Source organism: Rhea americana, unplaced genomic scaffold (genome assembly GCF_003343005.1).
Source record: "Rhea americana isolate MKP2758 unplaced genomic scaffold, rheAme1 scaffold_1, whole genome shotgun sequence".
Classification (NCBI taxonomy): Eukaryota; Metazoa; Chordata; class Aves; order Rheiformes; family Rheidae; genus Rhea; species Rhea americana.
In genome coordinates, this window is record NW_028185038.1 from 7585315 (window position 1) to 7609290 (window position 23976).

The window sequence follows — 23976 nt, forward strand, 5'->3', positions numbered from 1 at the left end:
AAGAGGATCTTTTTATCTTCTTCCAGTTTTGAAGATTCTTATGTTCTGAGTTCTCATTGATTTTATTACAACTCTGTATCTCTTTAGCTTACTGCCCTGGTGCTCTAGGGTAATTGAGGCTACTCAGCATTTTCAGTTCAGGAAAAGTTTTATTTATTTTACTCTACTCAGTGTGCAGTTATACAGAATAACTGAGCCAGTCTAGCACTTSTTTCTGCTAAAAGAGAATTGTCCCTGTTTCTTCTTGCTCCCAGGTGCATGTTCTTGTGCTGAGCGGTGGTGCTTCTTTGACCAGTTCATCTTGCTAATGCAGCAGCAAACTAACCCGTGTGAGCTTTATTGCAAAGTTAGCAAGTCATAACTGTTTACTGTGGGCGAGGTAGCTCGGGGAAAAGTGCAGCCTGCGTAGACTYGGCCCGCTCCACGATGGCAGGCGATTTGCCTCGTCTCGCTTAGCTGCGCAAACTGAAAGAGTTCCCCCCCCCTTGCCGCTGTCAGATGTCATTATTCTTTGTTGCTTGTGTTAATTATGAAAGACACTGTATATTCAGAGAGTATAAAGAATAATACATGCATTTTAGAGGGAAAAATGCAAGTAATGGTTCTGATAGCTCATGTTTGTGTTGTCACTTGTCAAGATAGGTGGTTGTCCCTGTTTCTGAACGGCTTTGGACGTAGATTTCTCATTCCAGATCTCTTTTCAGCCTTTTTAAACCTCCTCTTCTCTTTGCTCCTTTTTTAGTTCTTGTAAGTTTATCTTTGAGAAGGAAGTGCCCCCTCCCTCCCCCCTTTCACTGTTCACTCTTTTTCTAATTTGTGAAATCCTGTTTCTGTGAAAATAGTCTTCAAATATTTGAGGGAACTCGATGAAAACATTTTTCTTTAAAGTAAATTTGAGGTAATTAGATAGTTTTTCACTTTTCCCTTAAAGATTTGTTTTCCATAATTTGTATAATTTCCACATAGTGTGTTGTTTTCTTGTATTTTGTGGTCAGAGGAGTTCTTTGTATTTGAACTGCGTATACTCCTAGCTGCATGTGTTCCAGTAGCAATTTTGGTAGATTTTTCTTCTTCTCTTAAGCTCTTCTTGAATGTTTGATTAGTTATTAAGTTTTAACATTTATCTGGTAACTGGTTGCTGTTATGCAAGTTCCCCAAAGTATAGCTTGCTTTTCTCCCCCCCGCCTTTTTTTTCTTTTTTCTGGATTATGTACCGTTGAATTTTTATTTTATTAAAGCATGAGTAGTTTACTCCTTTTTTTATCAAATAATCCCTATGACTATATGTAAGAGGCTCATCTTTGATAGATGGTGGCAACCTATTCTCTCCAAAGCAAAAATTTTGATTTTCACTTACTGAATAGCACTGAACAAGAGAAGTGGTTCATGTGGAATGAGATTAGAAGTCTGCACACAGGTTCTTTTGTTTTTTTTTCTCTTAGGAAATAGTTACCTTTTGAGATTATTTCAATGAAATTTTAGCCAATAAATCAGAAATTAAAATCATATGCTACTCTGACTTTTTGATCTTTTTAATATATACCAACCCAAAACCCTGTAGAGGTCTGTACTAGCAGCTTGGGCAGGATCTGAGACTGAATCTTGGCATGCATCTTTTTGAGTTACAAGAGTATGGCCACTTTGCTTTGGTGAGATAATTTTCAAGGATGTTTTCTAGTTGATGCTCGTTTTAAATTTATTTCTCAAATTCTTTATCAGTTTCTCCACTATTTTTTGTATTGGTTGAATTCAGAATAATAAGTCTTATGTGTTTTTCTCCATCCCTCCAGCCAGAGTATTGAGAATTTCAGTTGCAAAGTATGTGAAATGACATATTAACTGCAATGGTAAAAGGACAGTAGTAGAACTCTCTTGTATAGTAGAAATACAGGGATTGCATTTCCACAGTCTTCTAATTGGGAAATGGTATGTCGGTTGAAACTGAAGAATTAAGGATGATGGATCCTSTTTGAAAAACTTCAGAACTGTCAACCAATCTTTTTCTGATACCAAAAACTGATATGCATGTGATTTAGCAGATGAGTAGATTTGCAAGTGTTTTTAAAGTCAGAACAATTTTAATATTTATTCAGTGAGTTTTTTCATATTTTATTTAAATCATTTCATGCTTGAAAAATAAACTTTAAGAATTTCAAAAGAGGTGGAAAGGAACAGAGTTTTTTGGGCACTTTTGCAAAATGTATCAAATAAGAACGAATGCCACATTGCCTTTTTTCATGGCTTTTCAAATAGCAGAATTAGGGGAAGAACATTGAACCTGAAGTTGAATGTTTCTACTTCTAAGATAAGAATTTGTAAATGCATTCTTGTGTACTTATGTACTGAAAGGAAACTCTCTGATTTCCCAGCTTATTTTTATGGTGATTTAATGTATATGGTTCTTTTTTTATTTTATTGTTTGGTGGGACTTTCTTTGTAGGTTTTTTAGAAATGATTTTTAGGTGATGTTTCTTCCCCTGCCATGTTTCTATTGTTGTATAACTGTTTATTTGAACTTGAAGCTCTGTGTATGTATGTGTGATATATAAAAGTAAGGATTTGTTTGTGACTTTGCCCAAGTTCACATTCTTGAAATGTTTTGTTTCCTGGACTGTTGCTTGTGGTTCCTATGTTTGTATCTTTTCCCATACAGAAAATACCCAAATGTGTCTTCAAAATATGTCTGAAATTTCCTATTTATAGAATAAATGTTCAGATATGTTTTCAGTATTGTTTTAGTAGAATTTCAGTATTATGCTTTGGATTCTTTTAGATGTGAAGACATTTATGTGAAAATGTTTTTTAGAACTTAAAACCCAGCAAGTTAAGTTGTGCTAAAAACACATTTGATGCTAAACTAGTGTGAGCAGTGGAGACTACTCAAGTATTACTAATTCTGAATTTAACAGTGTTTTTCATGTCATTATTTTCAACTACTTTGGTGCAGCAGATTGACATAGGGTCGTCTTGTTTTTTAAAAAACAACTTTTTTTTTTTTTTTTACTTAAACTACTACATGAGATGAAAGAAGTTAGAATTAGCCTTATATCATATTTATTTGGTTCTTCTCGTGTGTCTTTTTTTGCTCTGAGCTTAGAGCGAGTGTGTGTGTGTAGTCATATTGACCAGGAAACAGAAGAATTGCACATCGTTGATTTTCTTGTTTTGGGTCTGTGGTGTTCCAGCTATTTTTTTGAGAAAATTCATAATATAGTAAAACATAGTAAAATATTGTAACTTGTAAAACTCTGAAATTCTTGCTTAGCTCTTTAAAAATCTTTATAATGTAACACTCTTTTAAAAGGGAATCTTCCTAAGTGTATAATATTTTGAGCTGTAATCGCACTCCATGCTCAATGCATAATTTGATGTGTAGAATTTGATGTAGAAATACTCTATTTTTAGCTCATCAACGTTATTTTTGAAAATTTAGAATTACATAGGGGAAGCTCTTTCTCTTCCTATGTTTAAACCAACCAAAGGATACTGGTAAGCAAAAGAAATGTAAATTTTGGTGCTTGCTTAATTTTGGCTTTGCTCAGACATCTATAGAAGGCTTTTGAGGTTTTAGATTGTTACCTAGCAAAATGGATTCTTTTAAAGATAACAACAGAATAAAGGTAATGCCTTACATTCTACAAAGTTGTGTTTATATCAGACCTGATTTTCTTCAGTTTTTCAGAGCTTTGTTTCTTCTTCTATTTTGAAGATACTGTTTAGAAAGCCTGTACAGATTCACCTTTTTGAGGAATATGCCCAGAAAGAAGGGATACAACTTAAATTTTCAGTTAATAGTAATCTTAATAAAGCATTTAAAAAGAGGCAGAACAAAAAAAAAAAAAAAAAAAAAAAAAGTGGTTTTCTGTCTTCCATATTAACTTTTTATTTTTTGAGTAAGCTAACAAACTGTGAATGAAGCTTGAGGAACTTTCCTTGTAACAGTGGAAACTGGGTCTTAAAATAAGATTGGATTTTGAAGCATTACACTACAGTAACAACACAATCACTGTTTCATTCTAAAACGCAGCCTTTTATCCATGGCATATTTGATCTTTGTTAAATATAATTGAGTTGCTTAAGAACTATGAATTGTATCTTTCTGATGAAATACACTTGTCAAAATGTGTTGTCTTAGAACACATTTACATCTTTCTTTTTTTTTTTCTAAAATAGCTCTTTAATTCTTCAGAAATTAATTGTTAAAGAATTGCTTAAATACTCTATTTTTTCTTCATTAAGTGTAATTGATTCTGTTTGCTGGCTGCTACTTTCCTGTAGTAATGACTGTACTGTTTTATGTAAGTTTTTCTAATTCTTTAGCCTATCTAAGCTAGCGTTGTTYAAATAGCAGTGCCTGCCCTGAGGCGGCAGTTCGGGATGATCTAACCCTGTCAGTGGAAGAGATGAAATGGGAGTTTTTGGAGAGCAACTGGAAGTCTCTTCTTGTGCATGCTTGCTGCCTTGAACTAGAGAACAAGTCTGCTGCTGCAGCAGGAAAAACTGGTGAAAGAGGGTGAGGACTGGAGCTGCTTACTGTCAGCAGCTGCCTCCTTCTCCAGACTCTTTCCTTTCTGGTCAGGCATTAGTCTTTCTGGTTTGGCTCCTTATTAAACTCTTATTTTCTAAAGCAGATCTTTTTCCTTTCCTTTTTTTTTCTTCTTTTTTTTGTTTGTTGTTGCTTGCTTTGTGGATCAGTTCCCTATGCTGTTTCCTTTAGAAGCCCTAATGCTAGTAGGAAAGAAAGGGGTGGGGGGAACAGAAATAATATACCTGCCTCTTTCATCACCAGCATGGGTTTATTTTGACTTAAATTCTCAGGCATTTTGTCCTGTATTTCCAATGTTACAACTTTTGAATATTGTCCTAGAAGAAACCACTCATTGTTTGCATCTTTGTATTAGCATTGTATCTGGTATTTTTCCTTTCTAAAACTAGATTTTTGAAAAGAAATCTATTCTACCTGGTGAGTGAGGGGGCCATAATTGGTTAGAAGAGTTATGAGTGAGTTAGGGTGGGCAACTGATGCTTAGAAGAGTTGAGCTGATTTTTGTGTTCTAACTTGCAGTGACATGATCTTTTGGGGAACTTATAAGCAGTTTTCTAATTAATCTACTTTAAGCAAGAGTTATCTTTCACTTGAACACTTCACTGCTAATCTTATGCTTCATTGACAACACATAGTGATGTATGATAGGCCAAATGAGAGAATGGATGCAATTGAAAGCTCCACAGTCTCCCCAAACTTCGCTTCAGTGAATTGCTTTTTGGGGAGGTTGTTGAGTTTTTGATTGGATTGCTTCCACAACCRTGTTCATTGTGTGCCATGTGAATGATTGCAATGGCAGGAAGAGGCAGGGGAAAAAGGCAGAAGAATGGTTCCCTTTAATAAAGTTTGTGGATTTTTGTCACCTGAAAATTGTAAATTAAAATCGTGGCCTGTAATGGAAGAATATGAAGTACTTATGCTGATGAAATAACTATCCTCTTGCATCTTCAATTTGTGTCAGTAAACTATGATTAACAKATTTGTGACTGTATCTATAGCTTTTAGGATAATTCTGAACTGATCTAGCCAGCAAGCCCATAATGAAAAGTGAGTATCCTTTCCTTAACCCTATGCTTTAGTTCTTTGAGCTGCCAGCCCTTTGTGACAGTGCAGAAATATCTGCAATCATAGACTGAGCTGATGGAGATTCAGCAGAAATTAATATTTTCTGCTGGTTTATGACAAAAGCAGCAGGTATCAGTGCAAAGGAGCTACAGGAATGCATGCCTAAGGATGTGGAGAATAAGGGGAAAAATGCTCTCTAGCAGTACCACTGTTTCTGCTATGGCTGTATGGCTTGCTGTTGTATTGCTCAGACRTTTTGTAAAACATTACTTGTATCCAGTCCTCCGTTTTCTGGGTGTGTGTCACTGAGGGGTGACTATCTGAAAAAACGTATTTAGATCTGCATTTCTGGAATGCATCTTATCAAATCAGTTTAGCTTCTAAGAAATGCATGATATTGTTCTGTGATTTAGTCTTATTTTCTGGAACTGCTGGTAATTCTCTGCACCGTCATAGCTGCTAGGAATTTTAATTGTCTTTTTGGATGGAGAGTATTTAAGATGTACTTTGTTAATTTTTTTCTTATGCTTTTTTTTCTTTTCTAGCTTTGGACACAAGTGTGTCTAGAGATGAAATATAAGGGAAACGCCTTACTATTTTGTGCAGTATCCATTTGCTTTTCCCTTTATTCTGATTTGCTCATGTTTCATCTAATAATACTCCTGTCTTTCAGCCTGTTAAATAGGAGATCAGAAGCTTAAGGGGAAGTGATCCTCATAAGTCTGATGCCTGAGCGTTTTGTTCACATAACATGACAGATCAGATTATTCAGGAAGCCTTATGATAGTGTGTTTATCTGTGCAAATACAGAACAAAAACTTTTTTTTGTGAAGGAGTGACTGTGACAGCTTTTAAGTACTAAGAGAGCAAGAAGAGTTAGCACAGAACAAGAAAAAATGGAGAAATAGCTGTCACTCAGTTTCTGTGCTAGCTCTTGCACTTGTGCTTGAGCTCTGCTAGCTCTAGCTCTGTGATAATTAGCTCAATCAAGGTTAACAAGAGTGACCATACTGGGAAGGACAATTAGCAGAGGAATTGTTTAGCATTTAATTAGTTGTAAATCAGCATGCTCCATGCCATGGCATAATTCTTGCAGGAAAAGTCTAAACATTTGGTTAGACTTGAGTTTCTTTTTCTCTTGAAAGGGCAATAGTTACTCAATCCTGTGTTCAGAATTAAAATATATAGAAGTTATCAAATACCTTTAATGAGAACAATCTTTATCTTCATGATAATTGACTTCATATTAATCTTGACTGTAATGAGGACTCCAGGACAATACTGATCAGAGAAAACAAGCATAGGAATTAAAGATGTTCATTGCATGCAAATTCTGATATGTCATGAGCTTGGTATAACTTTGCCTGTCATATTCTATTTCTAGGTAAAAAGAACATACTCTCATGGTACTTACAGAGCTGGCCCAATGAGACAGATCAGCCTAGTTGGAGCAGTTGATGAAGAAGTGGGGGATTACTTTCCGGAGTTCCTTGATATGTTGGAAGAATCACCTTTCTTAAAAGTAAGGAGAGAAAGGGAATGGGGTGGTTGGAAGGGGACAATACTCTCTCAGATTCTGTCACAAAAACTGAGATTACTGTAATATTTGCTTAGATACTTAAGAGTTGTATCATAAATGTTTTCATTGTCAGGTAAAGACTGCTTTAAAAAGTGCTTTTAAAGTAACTCACTTCAAAACTGTGGCTTTTATTTTCTGTTAGTGTACACTGCCATGGGGAACACTTTCTAGTTTAAAATTAGAGAGTCGTAAAGACAGTGATGATGGTCCCATCATGTGGGTACGTCCAGGAGAACAGATGATCCCTGTGGCTGACATGCCAAAGTCCCCTTTCAAAAGGAAGAGGTATGTTGAAATACTTCTGCTTGGTGAGTGTCCTGTTAGCTTGTGTTCTTTACTAATTCAGTTTATCCCGAACATTTTACTGATTGATATTGTATCTTAGTAGAAATTTATGTTAATCTTGATCTCAAAATAAACTTTAAATTTGTTCTGTTTTGTAAGGTTGTGTTTGTTTGCTTTTGTTCTGTTTACTATATTGACCATATAATATGCCAATCCTCCTTGCAGTTTTAGGAAGACTTTTTAAGGTTATGGAACAGTCTAAATGTTCCTCATTTTTCTCATGCAGTGAACTTCAGATGTAGTGAGGGAGAAATCACAGGGAATTGCAAATAGGCTGTGTGTAACCTAGTGAAATCAGAATTATGCCACTGGTATTGACACCTTATTTCTCAAGTATGATTTGATCTAAAAAGACCTCAAGGGATAAGGACTTCTGTCATCCAAAAGGTGATGCTTCCAGCATTAAATGCCGTCTTTAAGCCTTGCTGTAGTCTTGTGTATAAGTACTGGCTTAAGAGGAAGGATGTCCTCTGCAGAACTTGACATCATTTCTCATATACCATGAATTTTCTGTGGAGTTCTCCTGTTCAAAATTCAGACATAAAAAGAAAACATAGGTACAAGCAAGATCAGATGACCCAGAAGGAATATAGAAGAACTGCCCAAGTGAGAAGGGATGAGGTTAAGAAAGCCAAAGCTCATCTAGAGCTGAATTTTGTGAGGGATGTGAAGGAGCAATAAGAAGGGCTTCTACAGGCATGTCAGCAGTAAAAAGAAGATTACATTAAAAAAAAGCTAAATGGGGTAGAGGAGTCTAGAGGAATTGGTGATGAAGGACACTGAAAAGGCCAAGACACTCAATGTTGTCTTCACCTCAGTTGTTACTGGTATAACTGGCCTTCGGGAATCCCAGGTCCCTTGTACCAGAGGGAAGGTCTGGAACAAGGAAGAATTAATTATCTTTGGTGGAGTAGAAACAGATTAGGGAATATTTAAACAAGCTAGACATACTTGTGTCTGGGGCCCCGATGGGATGTGTGCACAAGTGCTGAGTGGGCTGGCTGATGTCATTGTGAGGCCACTCTTGATTGTCTTTGGAAGCTCATGGCGTTTGGGAGAAGTTCCTGAGGGCTAGAAGAAAACAAATGCGACTGTTAATATTCCAGAAGGATAGAGAAGCAAGATCTGAGGAACTCCAGGCTCTTTAGCCTTACCTTGATCCCTAGAAAGGTAGCAATTAGATGGAGCAATTAATCTTTGATACTCTTTTGAAAAGCAAAGGCTGAGAAGGTACTCATGAGTAGTCAGCCTGGATTTACGAAGGGGAAAACATGCATGACCGCCCTGAAAGCCTTCTGCACTGAAATGACTAGCTCAGTGGATGAGTGGAAAATGAAGGATGTTGTTTATGTTGACTTCAGCAAGGCTTTGGACAGTGGATGCAGTATCCCATAGCATCCTCTTGGACAAATTCATGCAGCRTGGGCTAGAAAAGTGGACAGTGAAGTGGAACAAAAACCAGCTGAACTACTGGGCTCAGAGGGCTGTGATCAGCGACACAAAGTCCAAGTGGAGGCCAGTCACTAGTCCCTACTGGGGCCAGTTCATGAACGACCTGGGCGATGGAGCTGAGGGCCCTCTCTGCAGGTTTGCAGATGACACGAAACTGGGAGGAGCGGCCGATACACCAGCTGGTTGTGCTTGCACCGAGAGGGACCGCAACAGGCCGGAGAAACAGACCCACAGGAAACTCCCAAAGTGAAGACAGGCAAGTGTCGAGACCTGCACCTGGCAGGGGAATAACCCCAGGCACCAATAGAGGCTGGGGACCGACCRGCTGGAAATCACCTTGGCAGAAGAGGCTCCGGGCTGTGGACARCCAGTTGAACACRAGCCAGGAACGCGGCCTTGCGGTAAAGCAGGCCAGCAGCCGCATCGGGAAGAGGCCACTGCCAGCAGGTCAAGGGAGGTGATCCTTCCCCTCTATTCAGCCCCGGTGAGGCCACCCCTGGAGTGCTGGGTCAATCCYGGCTCCCCAGGACAGGGGAGACRTGGGCCTACTAGAGCGAGGGCGGCAAAGGGCCGTGAAAATGACTGAGGGATTGGAGCAGTGCTCCATCATACGAGGAGAGGCTGAGAGAGCTGGGATTGTTCAGCCTGGAGGAAGGAAGGCTCGGGGGATCTTATCAACGGGTCTAAGTATCTGATGGGAGCACAGAGAAGAGAATTAGACTCTTCTCAGTGGTATCCAGTGCCAGGAGCAGAGGTAACGGGCACAAGCTGGAACACAAGAAATTCCATTTAAGCGTAAGGCTGAAAGTCCTTTTTCCTGTCAGGGTGGTTGAGCACAAGAACACGATGCCCAGAGAGGTTGTGGAGTCCCCACCCCTAGAGATGCTCAAAACTCAACTAGATAAGGTCCTGAACAACCCACTCTAGGTGACTGCTTTGAGCAGGGAGGGTTGGACTAGATGATCTCCAGAGGTCCCTTCCAACCTCAATAATTCTGTGATTCTGAGCGGGTCTTGAATTTGGCATTAGTAAAGTATTGTGCTCATACACTGTTGGCTTGGCTGGCCAAGAAACATTTTTGCAGCTCTGTTCCGACTTTGCTGTTTTCTCCACTTTCATTAAATGAAAAATCATTTGCTTCTCTCCATTTTGTTCCTACAATTTTGAACTAAATACACATGCACATTTTTCGACTGTTTGCTGGAAACATGAATGATTAAAAGATGACTTCAGGAGAATTTAGGTGTATATCAGATTGTCAGAAATCAGTGAGGACTGGTTTCTCAGGGAGCTAGGAGCTGAGCAAGATGAGCGGTGCAGTGCTGGAGATGGTGACCAGGTTCAGCCAAGACCTCAGCTCATCAGGCAAGTTCATGTCAATGAGGTAGGTCAGGCTGGAAAGTCAGTCTGCAGGTCAAGGTCAGAACCAGAGATGGGAAGCAGGGTTAAACATAGTTCAGTGATAGGCAAGTCCGTGGTGATAAGGCAGGACCAAGGTGAAACCAGGAAGTCAGTCAGGGTAGGATCAACAGGGTCCATGGCCAGGGATAACTCTGACTTGAAGATCAGTAGTTTTATGATGTAGCTAGGGCAGGGACTTAGCCTGAGTTTAAATAGAGCTCCTGGGTCCTTGAGAAGGGGTTGTGGGTGGACCCTAGCTGAGGCTGGTGGTCAGGCCTATTAAGAACTATTGGTGTGCTCAAGGCTGTGAACACTTTTCATTCTTTTAAATATTGCATAGGTGTTCTGATTTTTGTGTAGGTCATTAAACTTGCATTTTGTCTCAAGTATTGCTGCGTTTCTGATTTGAYCAGACATTCACACCGAAGGTAGAAGCAATGCTCTTGACTACGGGTAGAAATCAAGTAGTTAAGTGAAGTTGCTATATGGTTTATATCGTTTATATATATTAAATATATATATATAATATATATATATTTTTTCTTATGCAGAACTACCAATGAAATAAAAAACTTGCAGTACCTACCTCGAACCAGTGAGCCCCGTGAAATGCTATTTGAAGACCGGACACGAGCCCATGCAGATCACATAGGACAAGGTTTTGAACGGCAGACTACAGCTGCTGTGGGAGTGTTGAAGGCTGTGCACTGTGGAGAGTGGTATGTGTTGACTGACTATTCAGCTACGTGTTTGAAAAATGTTTGCCTGAATTTCCATCTATAAATGGTAGAAGGAGTAGTGACTAGGTTAATCTAGTATTACAGACTGTAAGATGACATAATAACTAATGGAACTCCCTGCCCCCATCTCTGGGAGCTGGATAGGCTAGCCTGCACTGTGCCAGAGTGCTTTGGTGTGTGTTTGAAACAAAAAAGGTGCCTTGCAGTGGTAGTTTAATAGCCGGAATTGAGTCACTGAAGTTGAGACGGATGTGAAAACACTTTAAATTTTGTTTCACTTTAAATAGTGCATACTGACTGACCTGAATTTCATGGTCTGAGATGCACATGAAGACCTACTGGCAGTTCTTTGCACTGTCTGGAGATGAGCAGAATTTTTATGCTTTTGCTTCTAAATAGTGACTGATACAAGCCTGATTTATTCATGGTAGATCACACAGGAAGAATCCTGTTGGAGATTGTATGATACTCTTTAGTCCCTCCCTCCCTCCCATATGAGATGGAGGAAATRAATCTGGGTTAATAGAAGCTGTTTATATTTTATCCAAATAAAAAGCCCCTGGCACTTGTCTAAGAATCTCTTCTCAAGATCTTGTAATCTTGGTCTGGGAGGATGACACTGGTTTTAGAGGTTAGTTTTTCATATTTAAAATAAACACAAAAATCAACTTTTGCTCTTTATATTTTCATATCTAGAATTTGTAAGACTTGAATTCCCTTTGGATGAAATGATGCAAATTTGTGCAATGGTGCATGAGTCCATTGAGACAAGTTTGTAATAATGAGACGGGAGAGAACAGGATAGTTTGCATGTTAATGTGTTTCTGTTACGGGCTCTGAGGTTTCGAAGTTTACTACTTCTTCAGTTTGAGAACACCTGGAGCATAACTTCCTGCTTGCCACAGTTGTGAGAAGCTGGACTGGATTAGGACTGATGAGTGGTAACACGGCAAGAGCTGGGGAAGTGTGTAAACCCRACTGTTTTAAACTACATTTGCTAATTGAGAGAGAGAGGGAAACTCAAAGCTATCAAAGAAAGTTTTTTTCTTTTTTTTCCAAAAAGAACATAGTGCCTGTGGAAGTTAATAAGAATTTAAATTGATGACAATTTAAATGTGTATGGTAACTTGCCATTCTCACTCTCTCTCTCCAAAACAAGATTTTTCTTCCTTGGAAATAATTACATGTTCATTTGTTTTCTAAAAAATAGCCATTTTCTTGCTTTTTATTCTTTTCAATTTATAACTTCCATATTCTGTCATAGAGGAAGTCTAGTAAAACTTTTTTAAAACTCCATATAAACTTGAAAAAAAAAGAATGAAATCAGTTTAAAAAAATATATATGTAAATTAAAAAGTGATCTGAAACTAGTTCAAATTAGGCAAAAGTTCTGCCCAACCATCTTGAAAGTACTTCARTTAGGGGAAAAATATCATCATTTCATTTCAGTATACAAGCTGAAAATGTATACTTTTAATGTAGAATAAAGGAAAATTTAGAACTCGCATATATAGGGAATGAAAACACATCTTTTTTTGTTGTGTTGATCATGGTATATATTTCAAGTTTAATTTGACCTCATAAATAATTTCTCCTTTCCCTTTCCACCTGTATGTGTATAACTTTGAAAGGAGCTTGTACTACTAATGTGAAGAACATTAATCAAGGCTTATGATTATGAAGCATCATTACTTAATTCAACATTAAAATAATTTTAGTTATTAATGTACTTTACTATAATTTTCAAGCTATGAGTGGATTTATTTTAAAGGAAGCAGTATGGATGGAAAATTTGAAAAATCAATGTTTATACAGATTTTTAAGTTATTTGACAAAACTAAACCTGGGAGATATTTTAAGGGTGTTTGGGACCACTACAGGAATAAAAAAGGCCATATTTCAATCATGACAATCTTTATATAACAGTAACATTGTTTCTTGTAAGGGAAGTAAACCAATTCCTAGGCTTGCTGACCTGAGTTTTTAAGTGGTGTGTAGTTAATACAAAAATAAACCGGGCATGCAGAAAAGCTTTGCATTGCTCGTAGGGGAATATATATGTACACAGAAAAGCATTTAAGGACAAAAAGTTGCTTTCTACCATTACTGAATGCTTTTAGAAGTACTGTCTGTTTTGGTAATGTGAATCCTATCTCTGACAGAGTCTGCCCGTGGCTTTTGTGCTCAGAGGGAATTGAAGAAGAGGAAACATATTCTGCCTTAGGATCTGGGTTCAGAGCACTAGGAGGAGTAATGCATGTGCATCTTTTACAAAGATAGTTCTTGGACAAAAAGTGTATTTTGACATTTTTGCAGCTGCAATGGAATGTGTATTTGGAGAATACATCTTAAATTCGTTTGCTATTGTTGGTGTCCCTCGCCTGTTTCTTGGTGGCAGGGGGGCACCAGAATATATCTTGGGGCAGCCCCACAATATATTCTTGCAATTTTTACAAAAAGATTATTGCATGTTGTGAGATAGTTGGTGGACCACAGGAAAAGAACTTGACATTGTGGATAATTGTTAGGATTGTAAAACTGATGGCTGCTCAAGCGGAAGGATTAATGCAGGGAACTGCGCTGTCCCTTGTATACTCAGTGCAACTCAGTACAACTTCTACTCAGTGGAAGAAGTAGTGGAGTCCCTTTTTGAGGACAAGTGTAGTTTAAATGGTCAGCTCCAAGCTCTGTGAGTTAACTGATTTAGATGAGAAAACACTGTAATCAGAAGTTCCTGAAGATTTAAAGAAAGTGGAATTTAGTAGCTGATAGGCATGAATACTAAGGTAGTATAGGTACCTGTGTTATGAAGGTAGTATATATAGTGTCTTTCGGAAAAGACAGGAACAGAATTTTTGAAAAGAAAAAAGTGCTGGAGAACAGAACTATAAACAAAACATACCATTTGGAAGAACAAAAAAATTACTTTTTCTCTCCCAAAAATGAGTTAGAAATGTTATATAAAATTAATGGCTTGTAGTCTTATTTAGTTTATGTGGATGTTTGCAAATTACTGAAGAGCTCTGGATATTGTTAGCAAACATGCCTGTGAAATTTTAAATCATAGGAACTTCAAAGTGTTTTACTTGGAGAATCTTAGGGGCATTTTTTACATGGACAGCACAAGATGCTTTACAGCGTTGTTGTTGGCAAAGTGCAACCTCTTCTATCCTTTGCATCAGCAGGACAGYTTTTGAGTTTATGTTCCAGTGTGTGAAATTGTCAGTACCCCTCTAAATAATCATGGGAATTTGCTTAATATTACCAGACTTAAAGCATTAGATCAGAAATACTCATAGTAGRAACCTGTAGTATTGAATCTGTTTTTTTTATAAATTTAGAACAGGGGAGTCCAGCCATTTAAAAGAATGAGGTTAACAAAAATTGTCTTTCCAGAAATAGTTCAAGCAGCACTGTAATATGGACTTCTGGAGTTTCTAAAAGATGAAAACATAATTGCATTATCAAAAGCTGATAGACCTATTAACATAGCTAATGTCTTTGATGCCAGTGATCAGAGATGCTTCTGTGAGCCTTTTGCTTTTGATATTTAACTACTCTTTGGGAGTATGTAGGACCAAAGGTAGGGAGACATTTTAATAGAGAGTAAAATGAAAATTGAAAGTAAAATGCATGATCTGAAAATTATTCCTAGCATACTTTAAGTAGTTGAACTGAGATTTTTTTTCTGAAAATAGCTTCAAACTGGATATTCTTCGCTTTGAGATCAGGATCTAATGTTTCTTCAGTTTAAAAAGCCCACTAAACTGTAAATCATTGCCTGCTCTTTAGAACTTGAATAATACTATGATCATGTTTATCATCTTGCTTAAAAAAAAAAAAACTTGAGCATCCATTAAATATATTCTGAAATCAGTTGATCTGTCTTGTTCTTCCCCCAGCCTCTAGTAAATGAGTCCCTTTGGGCCCAGTTTGACAGTGGAGTAGCCCTTGCTGAGCCCTGCGTGGTTTTGCAAGAAGGCTGTAGAGCCTGAGCAYTCAGCTCGAGCACCCAGCCTGCCCCTGCGGTGCTGAGAAAGGCAGGAAGAAGCTGGGTCCCTCATGGGACTGCTGATAGCTGCTGGCTGGCTGCTATGGGAAGATGCTGCGCTCCTGCCAAAGAAACTTGTTCTGGAATTGAAATTATTCTGGGTGGGGGAGGTGTCTCATAAAGGATTAAGAAAGATGGAAGAAAATCTTTTGTAAACCAAGCTGTTTCTAGCTGATAACATTTTCCTTGCAAAATGATTCGATTCTTCAGCATAGTCTATAAGGTCCAATGTGAGCTTTACTTATGTAAAAGAAATATCTCCATATCACTATATTTTTCAAACCTTTAAAAGAATAGACATCTCAAACAAATGCACAGAACTTGGTTTTAAATGTTTCTGTGGAGGAACTGAGTTTGGCTTTTAGACCAAAGTAATAGCTGTTTTTGCCTTCTGTTAACTGGCTGTAATTCTGGAGGAGAAAATGCCTCAAGAGGAGTTATATGAATGGTATGTGTTTATCTGGGGGAAGGGAGAGGGAGGTTGTGGGACAAGAGATGAACTCTCGTGAACAATTTGAATACTGAGACAAACCATAACTTAGATTTTGCTCTTTTGTAGCTCTCCAGTGAACACAAATACACTCATTAAGGGATGTTATGGAGGATGCAGGTACTTGCTGCTTACTAGCATCATGGCAGTTTAATGTGGTTTCAGTTTTATTGTCAAGCCTGAACAAAGTGCTCAAGACTGATACTGAGCAATGTTTGCTCTAGTACTAGTCACACTATTGCATGTTTTAAGGTACCTGATGGGATATTGCTAAAAGAGCATGCAGAACCTATCTGTGTCTGTCCTTCAGCATCAGGAAAGACAGATGTCAGTTAGAAATAGCAAATCTTGTTGACTGTTCATTGCTTCCTTTACTGTCACTTGTAAAGAGGTTGTGGTTGATTCATTTCACTATTTCTATGAGTGTGTGTTGAGAAGTAGCCGTTTTAGTGAACATTTCTTTTGTTCAAAATGTATTTTATGCTAGAGTTGTTGCATTTATTTTTAGACCATTTTTGCTTTATTTTTGCTTGCACCTTTTATTTATTGTTCTCTGTAGCTTTTAATTTCAGCCCCTGACTCTGCAATTCTTATTATTCTGTAGGTCTGAGCAGCCTCGTATAACCAAAGATGTAATTTGTTTTCATGCTGAAGACTTCTTAGAGGTAGTTCAGCGAATGCAGTTAGATTTGCACGAGCCCCCACTCTCACAGGTAAGCATGCTGTAAACTGTTAATTAGATCTCCTCTGCCTGTATTAACAGAGTTTTAACCTCTTTTTTTTTTCCTTTTTCTTTTAGTGTGTCCAGTGGGTTGATGATGCAAAACTCAATCAACTGCGAAGGGAAGGCATTCGATATGCCAGAATTCAGTTATTTGATAATGACATTTATTTTATTCCAAGGAATGTTGTACACCAGTTCAAAACAGTTTCAGCTGTTTGCAGTTTGGCTTGGCACATCCGACTCAAGCTATATCATTCAGAGGAAGAACTTTCTCCAAATGCAAGTACTCTTGAAGCAGGGACATCTGCAGACCCCAAGTCTTCGGTTATCGGACTTCAGACTGACAGCAAAATTTGTACGACAAGCAAAAATACCTCCGAAGACACCAAATTTTCAGATACTCTGCAGACAAAGTATCTGCAGCAGGAATTTATGTCAATAAAACATGAACCTATTGCATCTCACCGAATAAAAGAAGAATCCATGAATGTTGATCTTGCTGGAAAGACAGTGGCACCTAATGACATTGAGGGTCAGAATGTTCAGACTAGATTGGATCACGTTGAATTGACAGCGTTTAAGTTTGAAATGGATTCTAAATTTGAACCTGGCAACAAGGACACACAAGACAAGTTGTGCCCTGGAAGTCACGTATATCCAGATGATACGAGACAGCATAGTTCATATCCAAATCTGCATGGACAAAGAGAGGATGATTTTTTGTGCTAAATTTGTATATACGGTTTTAAATTCCTTTTTAAACTTAATGACGTAATAATGTAAAGATTCATAAATTTCGTGAGGCAAGTTTGTGACTTGCCTTCGCATCTGTTACAGAAAATAGTTATGTAGCTTTGTAACATTCCTCAGTGCCTGTCCATAACTGTGAAATATCAAAGCACTTAGGGCCAGATGCACTGTAAACACTGCAGGTTTAACATAAAGAAGTCTTTAAATAATTTTGAGTTGTAGGTTTTAGAGTAGAGCTGACATTTAACATATATATTTTTTGTAAGATGAGCCAGAATTCTTTTTGACAATTCCAGGCTTTTCCATAGAGCTTATTTATACCAATTTTTTCATTTTAAATGTGTCAGCACTGTAGTGTAAATATCTTTTTTAAAAATCTTTTTAGTGTGATTTATACTGAAATGTGAGCCGCTTAATAAAGGTTCATAATAACAAATTGGTTTTATTTTTGGGTCTGCAAAAAATAATTCAGTTAAACTGCCTCTTTAAATGGTTATGTTTCTACCTGCACTAATGCATAGGATGCCCTTACTCCATTCTGGAGTGAAGAGCTCTAGCAAATCAAGGTAGAGTTGAGGCATTCTTGGTAAATCAAGATTATTCAGAACGAAAAATCAGCCCTCCCTTCACCAGATTTCTTACTGTTAAAGGCACTCCCCAAACTGCTCTTGTCAGATGTTAACAGTGGAGCAGAGAGACAAACCTTCCCCCCCAGCCTTTCTGTGTTGTGGAGCATGGTCGGATATYCGGTGGGCTCCGGGAGCACCACCAGCAGCCTCTCTCCGCACGTGAGCTGGGGCAAGGGAGCAGACTCCCTTGTAGGCTTACTTTCTCCCCCTTTACAAGCCACAATTGAGCTTCTGTTTCAAAATGTGAAGTGCAGCTGTCTTCTTGAATGAGTTACCTGACTAGATTAGAACAAAGACTACTTCTGAATGCCTACTTACCAAGTCATAAAAAACTTTTGCAGTAACCTGCAATTCACAGAGGCATGTTTGGATTTGAATTGCTTCATATGCTGATAGTGCAAGGCAATAAAGATACTTGCCAGTGTATCCAGTAGGAAGATTTCTCATGAGTCTCAGCTCAGAAGAGCTACTTCATTAAGAAAATAAGTGGTGTCCAAGGTAACTACTCCTCTCTCTCCACTCTTATGGAACTCTAAAATTCTGTTAAGCCGTGTTCTGGGGGAAGAAGATTTCAAGGCTGAGCTAGCATCTGATGTGGTAATAGCAAGCACTCTGTAATTAACGCATTTAATTTTGTGTGTAATGTTACTGTATAGTTCAAACACATCTGAACTCTGTTTCTTTTTCAGGTAGCTACAAATAGCAGTAAACTGCCCTGCAACCATCTTTCAACTAAATATTTAAAACTTAAGATCTTAAGCCTGTTGTTATTTCCAAAGTCCCCTGTATCTTTGAATTTCTTTTGTATTTTTTCCCCCATAACTTTCTAAAAGTTGTACATCCTTATGTGCCCAATTTATAACTTTTGATACACTTAATGATCACTTTGGCTTCATTTGTCACAATAGAACAATGTGATTTCTTTTTCAGGTGATGTTTAATTCAACTACCTGAGGCCCTTTTATTGTTGCAAATGGTTTTTTTTGCTCATAGGTTGGTGTAATTCAAAATGTTACTTCATACTTATGCATGGCACTAATACCAAGCATTTAACTGATGAGTGCCCTAAATTGTTTAATCTGAAATAGGTCTGTCAAGGAATTATTAAATCAAATCAACATTTGAATTACTAAATGTTACTCCTACATAGCCATAACTACGTATTAGAGAAGCAATAGAAACTCTTGGATGTGGCTAATATTTCCTTAAGAGTCATTGCTATTTTCATTAATGCTGGTTAGGAAATTACTACTGGTTCTGCAGCCTCAGGGATCTTGTTTTCCTCTCACTCCATAAGCAAGTGGTTTGCATGTGGCATGGTAAGTTATATTAGTCTAACACATCCCGATTCGAAAAACAAATTGATTCACATAACTTGAATCTTCTTGATAGAAATACAGTCCCAGCTCCCCTTGTGTTTTCTGGATTATTGGCAAATTTCTGCCCATAATCTCTGTGGTTCATGAGTGTGTGCACAGCGTACACACACACACACACACACACACACACACACACACACACACACACAAAATGTAGTAGCCTTCCATTCCCCTTCTATGTGCCAGCTATTGGAGGACAGTAAAAGGGAAGAGTTGCACGTTTTAGTCTGCACCAAGCACGCAGCTTTTTCAAGTGAGTTTGCAGAAGGCTCCAGCTTCATTAAATCCAGTCTTGATAGATGCTAGGGTTTTTTTTGTTTTGTTTTTATTTTATTTAGGTGTTTTTTGTCTCGTTTGTATGTTGGTGATCTGTATGTTGATTTTTTTTCCATTATGGTTCAAGCATTTTTTTAATTATGTCAGAGTTTACTAAAATATATACATCCCCTTTGACGGCAGACAATTTCCTGCATCCCAGGTCATGTCCAGACTGAGAAAATCAATCTTGAAAATAGTTTAGCAGGTGTAGCTTTGCGCTTGAAACTTAAACTTTTTTTTTTCCATTTAAAAACCTGTTCAGTGGTCTTGGCTGTTGTGGCCTCAGCCATACCTGCTCAGRTGTGTCTTAGTTCTGTAATTTTGCTGCTTCTGAGCTGCCTGAATCTTCAACTTTCTTTTTTAAACACTTTCAAAATTTTAAGATATATTGGTTCTTGCAGTTTTTCATGCATCCTTTGACTTTCTGAGACAAAATAGATCCTGATTTATAGACAGAATTCYTTGCAAACAGATTATGAACAATGCTGGGATTACTAATTGCTATCGGAACTTTTTGTATTTGAAGGTGTAAACATTTTGAGTTGAATAACTATATATTAATATATACTTTTTAGTTTGCTTTAAAAAAAAAAGTTTTTTTGTCCTCTACTTGTGGTGTATTCATTTTGATGCGGTTGCTTTTTAAGAGGGGAGTACCTTTTCTGAGATGTTCAGCCWCCAAGTTGTTCATTTGTCTGACAAAAGTCTTGCTTTGGTTTCAAGTGGTCCTATGCTATAATCTTTATTCCTGCCACATACAACTTCAGACTTTTGCTTCAGCAATAAATCTTTCATGCCTTCTGATGTCCTGGAACTAGTCTTGCTTGTCGTTTCCCCCCTCTCCAATTTTTCAGCTTTATATAGTGCTCTTTCTGTTACTTTTGATGAACAATCTTATGTTTTAGTTCTGTTTTGGCCCTTTGTTCTTCTGCAGACTGGGTAAATCTGCTTGAGGCCTCTTGACTGTAACACACTGGTATTCACATGTGTGTTTGCAGTAGTGTTCCTGTTAATGCCACGACGTGCAGAACTTTAGAAGTGTTTACCTAGATATTGGTACCATGCTTGTGGGTAGCAACAAATTGTATCATTACTACTAGTGGCTTTTTGGGTGGCAGCAACTTCCCRTTTCACTGCCAGCTGACTTTGTGTTGCAGACAAGTGTTACTGGGTGTCATTTCATCCCCCAAGATGCCTGCATATTGACTCTGAAATAGTGTTTCATCACAAGGACCACTGGCTTGCAGATTTTCCCTTGTTACTATATTGAAAATTCTGATACTATAACAGAAATATTAGCTCTGTTTAGTATTGAAGTATTACTTCAGAGGGTGATTTAAGTGATCAGATGTGAAGGAATTCCTTGGTGATAAAATAGAGTTGATTTTAAGCGGAGTAGATAAATTGGCATTGCAAATAACATAGGAAATAGAAACAAAATAGACTGCTGTGAAACATCAGTAGAACATCACAAATTTGGAAAATTGAATGATTTGTGCAAGAAATACAGGAAAATAATTCAGTGATTAAAAATGACTATTTTTCTCATATCTGCACGTGAATAAGAATGCTGAATTGATAAAAAATCAGCCAAAGTTTTTTTTTTTTTTTTTTTTTTTTTTTTTTTGAGACAATCTTGGCTATAGGCAGACCAGCCCATTTGACCTAACTGTGAATGTATACAAGTTGGGAATAGAAAGGACAAATTTTTATCCATCTATACTTTACTGGGAATTACATTGTTGAAAATATGCTTTCTTTGACTGTGAGTCGCTGTTTTACTCATGTTCAGCTAATGTTTCATCACTTAATTGGACGAAATGCACTTTAGAAAGCTGTATAATGGTACTGATATTTTGTGCAGATTCCACTGAATTTGCAGTAAATGTCAGAAAACTTAGGAAACTTTGATTCCCACCAGTCACACATTTCATTTTTTTATTAGAAATTATTTTATGTTCCATGTACAACTTCTCATTCAAAAGCAATRGTTAACTTCACAATATTTATGTAACTAACTCTATTATAGTCATTCAGGGATATACAATTTCCAAATTCGTTATATTCTAATTACTGTTTTTCTCTGTGCTATGATACAAATATTTGCTTTGGATCTGTGCTGTAYTTTTCCACCTAAACATTGGTCTTCTCATGTTCTGGGCAAGTTGATAGCTGAGCGTACTGATGAGGGCATTAGTCTAAATAGTCTTTTAATACGTGGTGTTCAGTTATGATAATCTGATTCAACCAATGATTAAAACAGCAGATTAAACTTCTATATTTATCAAGTTTTATTTTTGAAACCATTTTAAYGTTTTCTGTGCCAGTTAATCTCCAAATGTAATACATTTCAGGTTTACATATTTTGGATTCTTTTAATGGCCTGAGGTTTTCATTAGATAAGTTTTAAGGTCTGTAAAAGTTGTTCAGAATCTGAAATACTTGTATGGCACCTCTTTCAATATATTTTTTCATGCTTTCATTAAATTAGCAGAATAAATAAAACCAAACACAGATTTAGGATAACTAAAGTTGTGCTAAATTTCATTTTAACTTCAAATATTTTATGACTGGAATTAGAAATACAAACTAATTTCTGTTGCAAATTAATATAAATGTTTTAACCCTTGAAGAATTTTGAACAAAGTGACTGCAGTGTTTATTTTGGATATAGTCCACCTGGGTAAAAATGCAGTGCTTAGTACAGGTTAGGCCTATGATTTAAAGAATGCTTTTCAAGGCAGTTATTTTTATCAAATAGAAACAAAATAGAGTAGTTAATATAGAATGAGTGCCTCAAAAAGGGAGCCAATTGGACATAGCTGTTGAAGGCTAATGTGACATAAATCAAAACTGCAAAAACTGGTAATAGCTAAACATGCAGTAGTTCAGGTATATGTTCTGTCATGATGCAGTCCAGAGTATTTGTTAATCTGAGAAATGTAGTTTTTCAGGCTGGTAAATGTCTCTTAGCAGTGATTTCTTTATAAATTTAGAAATGAATGCTGAGTTTTATCTGTGCTTGTGTTCTTGTTTCCTGCTCTTATGCTGTCATTCTGTTGTATATGAAAAAGCTTCTTAAATCTGACTGACCTTGATGTTGATTTTCTTGGAAGAGGCAAAATGAAGGTAACAGCACTATCAAGTTCCAGATCTTTCTACAACCAAATTCAGTAAAAGTACAAGGAGAAAATGTTGATTTAGTTTGAGTAGCATTCTAGTTGTCCGAAGGTGTGGTGATTCCTTAAGTTGCTTTAGTCCGCAAAAATTTGTTCCTTTTTGTCAGGAAGAATTGACAGCCACAACAACTGAATTCTAAAAGGCCGATGCGCGAGGCTGAGCTTAAAAGCGCAAAACTTAAAATGCTAAAGGTGCAAAGAAAGAGTATGATACTGTCTAATACAGCTTAGAACTTWGCTGAAATTACCTTTTTTTTTTTAAAAAAAAAGAAAGTGTACGCTTACATAGCACTATTTTCATGCTACTAAACTCAACTTTAAAGGATGCAGTGAATCAGGATCTTAACTACAGGAAATGTAGTGGTGTCGAAGTAGGTACCATCTAATACTGGTTGAATTTAGTTTCTAGGAATGCCACAAATTGCTGCTTTCATAAATATCTTGGGTATACCCAATTTTAAACTGAAATCTCGTTTGGCCTGATGTAACAGTTTGATATACACAATTATTTGAGAAAATAATGAAGAACATTGACATACATTCTAAAAAGGTATATGGCGATTTCCATGAGGTTACTCTTAAGACTTTGCTTTTGTAYTACTATGCATATATGGCAAATTACTTAATACTCTTTTCAGTTCTTAAATTCTTATCTTATTTAAGACCTATGGTATCTTAAATTGTCATCCATGCCTAGCAATCGATTTTGGATGCATGTACACACACACGCACACACTCTTAGAGCATTTAGATTAAAATTGGTTGAAGGTGGGGGTGTATATGTCACAGTTGTACTTCTGAGGATAAAATAAAAAAAAATCTAATATTGTGACATCAAGAAAAGCAATATGAATGGTAAATGAAAAAGTTTCATGACCTTTTACATGTGTATTGAATATTTTCTTGAACCACATAAAAGTAGGTGATCTCTTACAGTGCATGCTTAAGTGTTTGAGCTTGTGTAATTGATTTGAATAGAAATAAATGATKTAATATATGTATCTCCATAAAAAGGATACATATTTTCAGTCTCATTTCAGAACATCAAGCTTTTGAATTGCATTTTAAAACACARCGGTAGAGAGTGAAGTTCTCCCCCACACCCAATTGCAGTGCTGCATATATAGCAGCGAGACATACAAGGTATTTTCAAGTTTACTTAGCTTATAACCTGTTAGTGACTTCCTTCTGTTGATGCCTTCTTGCAAAACAATATAAGCAGTCTGGGAATCAACTTTCCCTGTTCCTTGACATTATCAAATCTGCTTTTTCCACCTGAAAGACATTGTTTCATTTAATGATAGGTATATCAGTCTGTTTTTTTTTTT

At 37.1% G+C, this 23976-nt stretch overlaps 1 protein-coding gene across 4 annotated transcripts in view; it reads left to right on the forward strand.

Annotated features, from left to right (window-relative positions):
• The window catches only part of RSBN1L (round spermatid basic protein 1 like), a 52617-nt gene extending 33883 nt beyond the window's left edge, over window positions 1-18734 (forward strand). For 3 of the 4 annotated variants that reach the window (XM_085298666.1, XM_085298691.1, XM_085298683.1), the window contains 6 exons: window positions 6996-7133; window positions 7333-7475; window positions 10940-11107; window positions 15739-15789; window positions 16274-16382; window positions 16469-18734. In XM_085298666.1, coding sequence (XP_085154792.1) covers window positions 6996-7133; window positions 7333-7475; window positions 10940-11107; window positions 15739-15789; window positions 16274-16382; window positions 16469-17122 — 1263 coding nt within the window. In that variant the 3' untranslated portion in view covers window positions 17123-18734. The remainder of the gene's footprint in view (window positions 1-6995; window positions 7134-7332; window positions 7476-10939; window positions 11108-15738; window positions 15790-16273; window positions 16383-16468) is intronic. The other variant, XM_085298675.1, reaches the window with a different exon arrangement.
• The last annotated feature ends 5242 nt before the right edge of the window (window positions 18735-23976 follow it).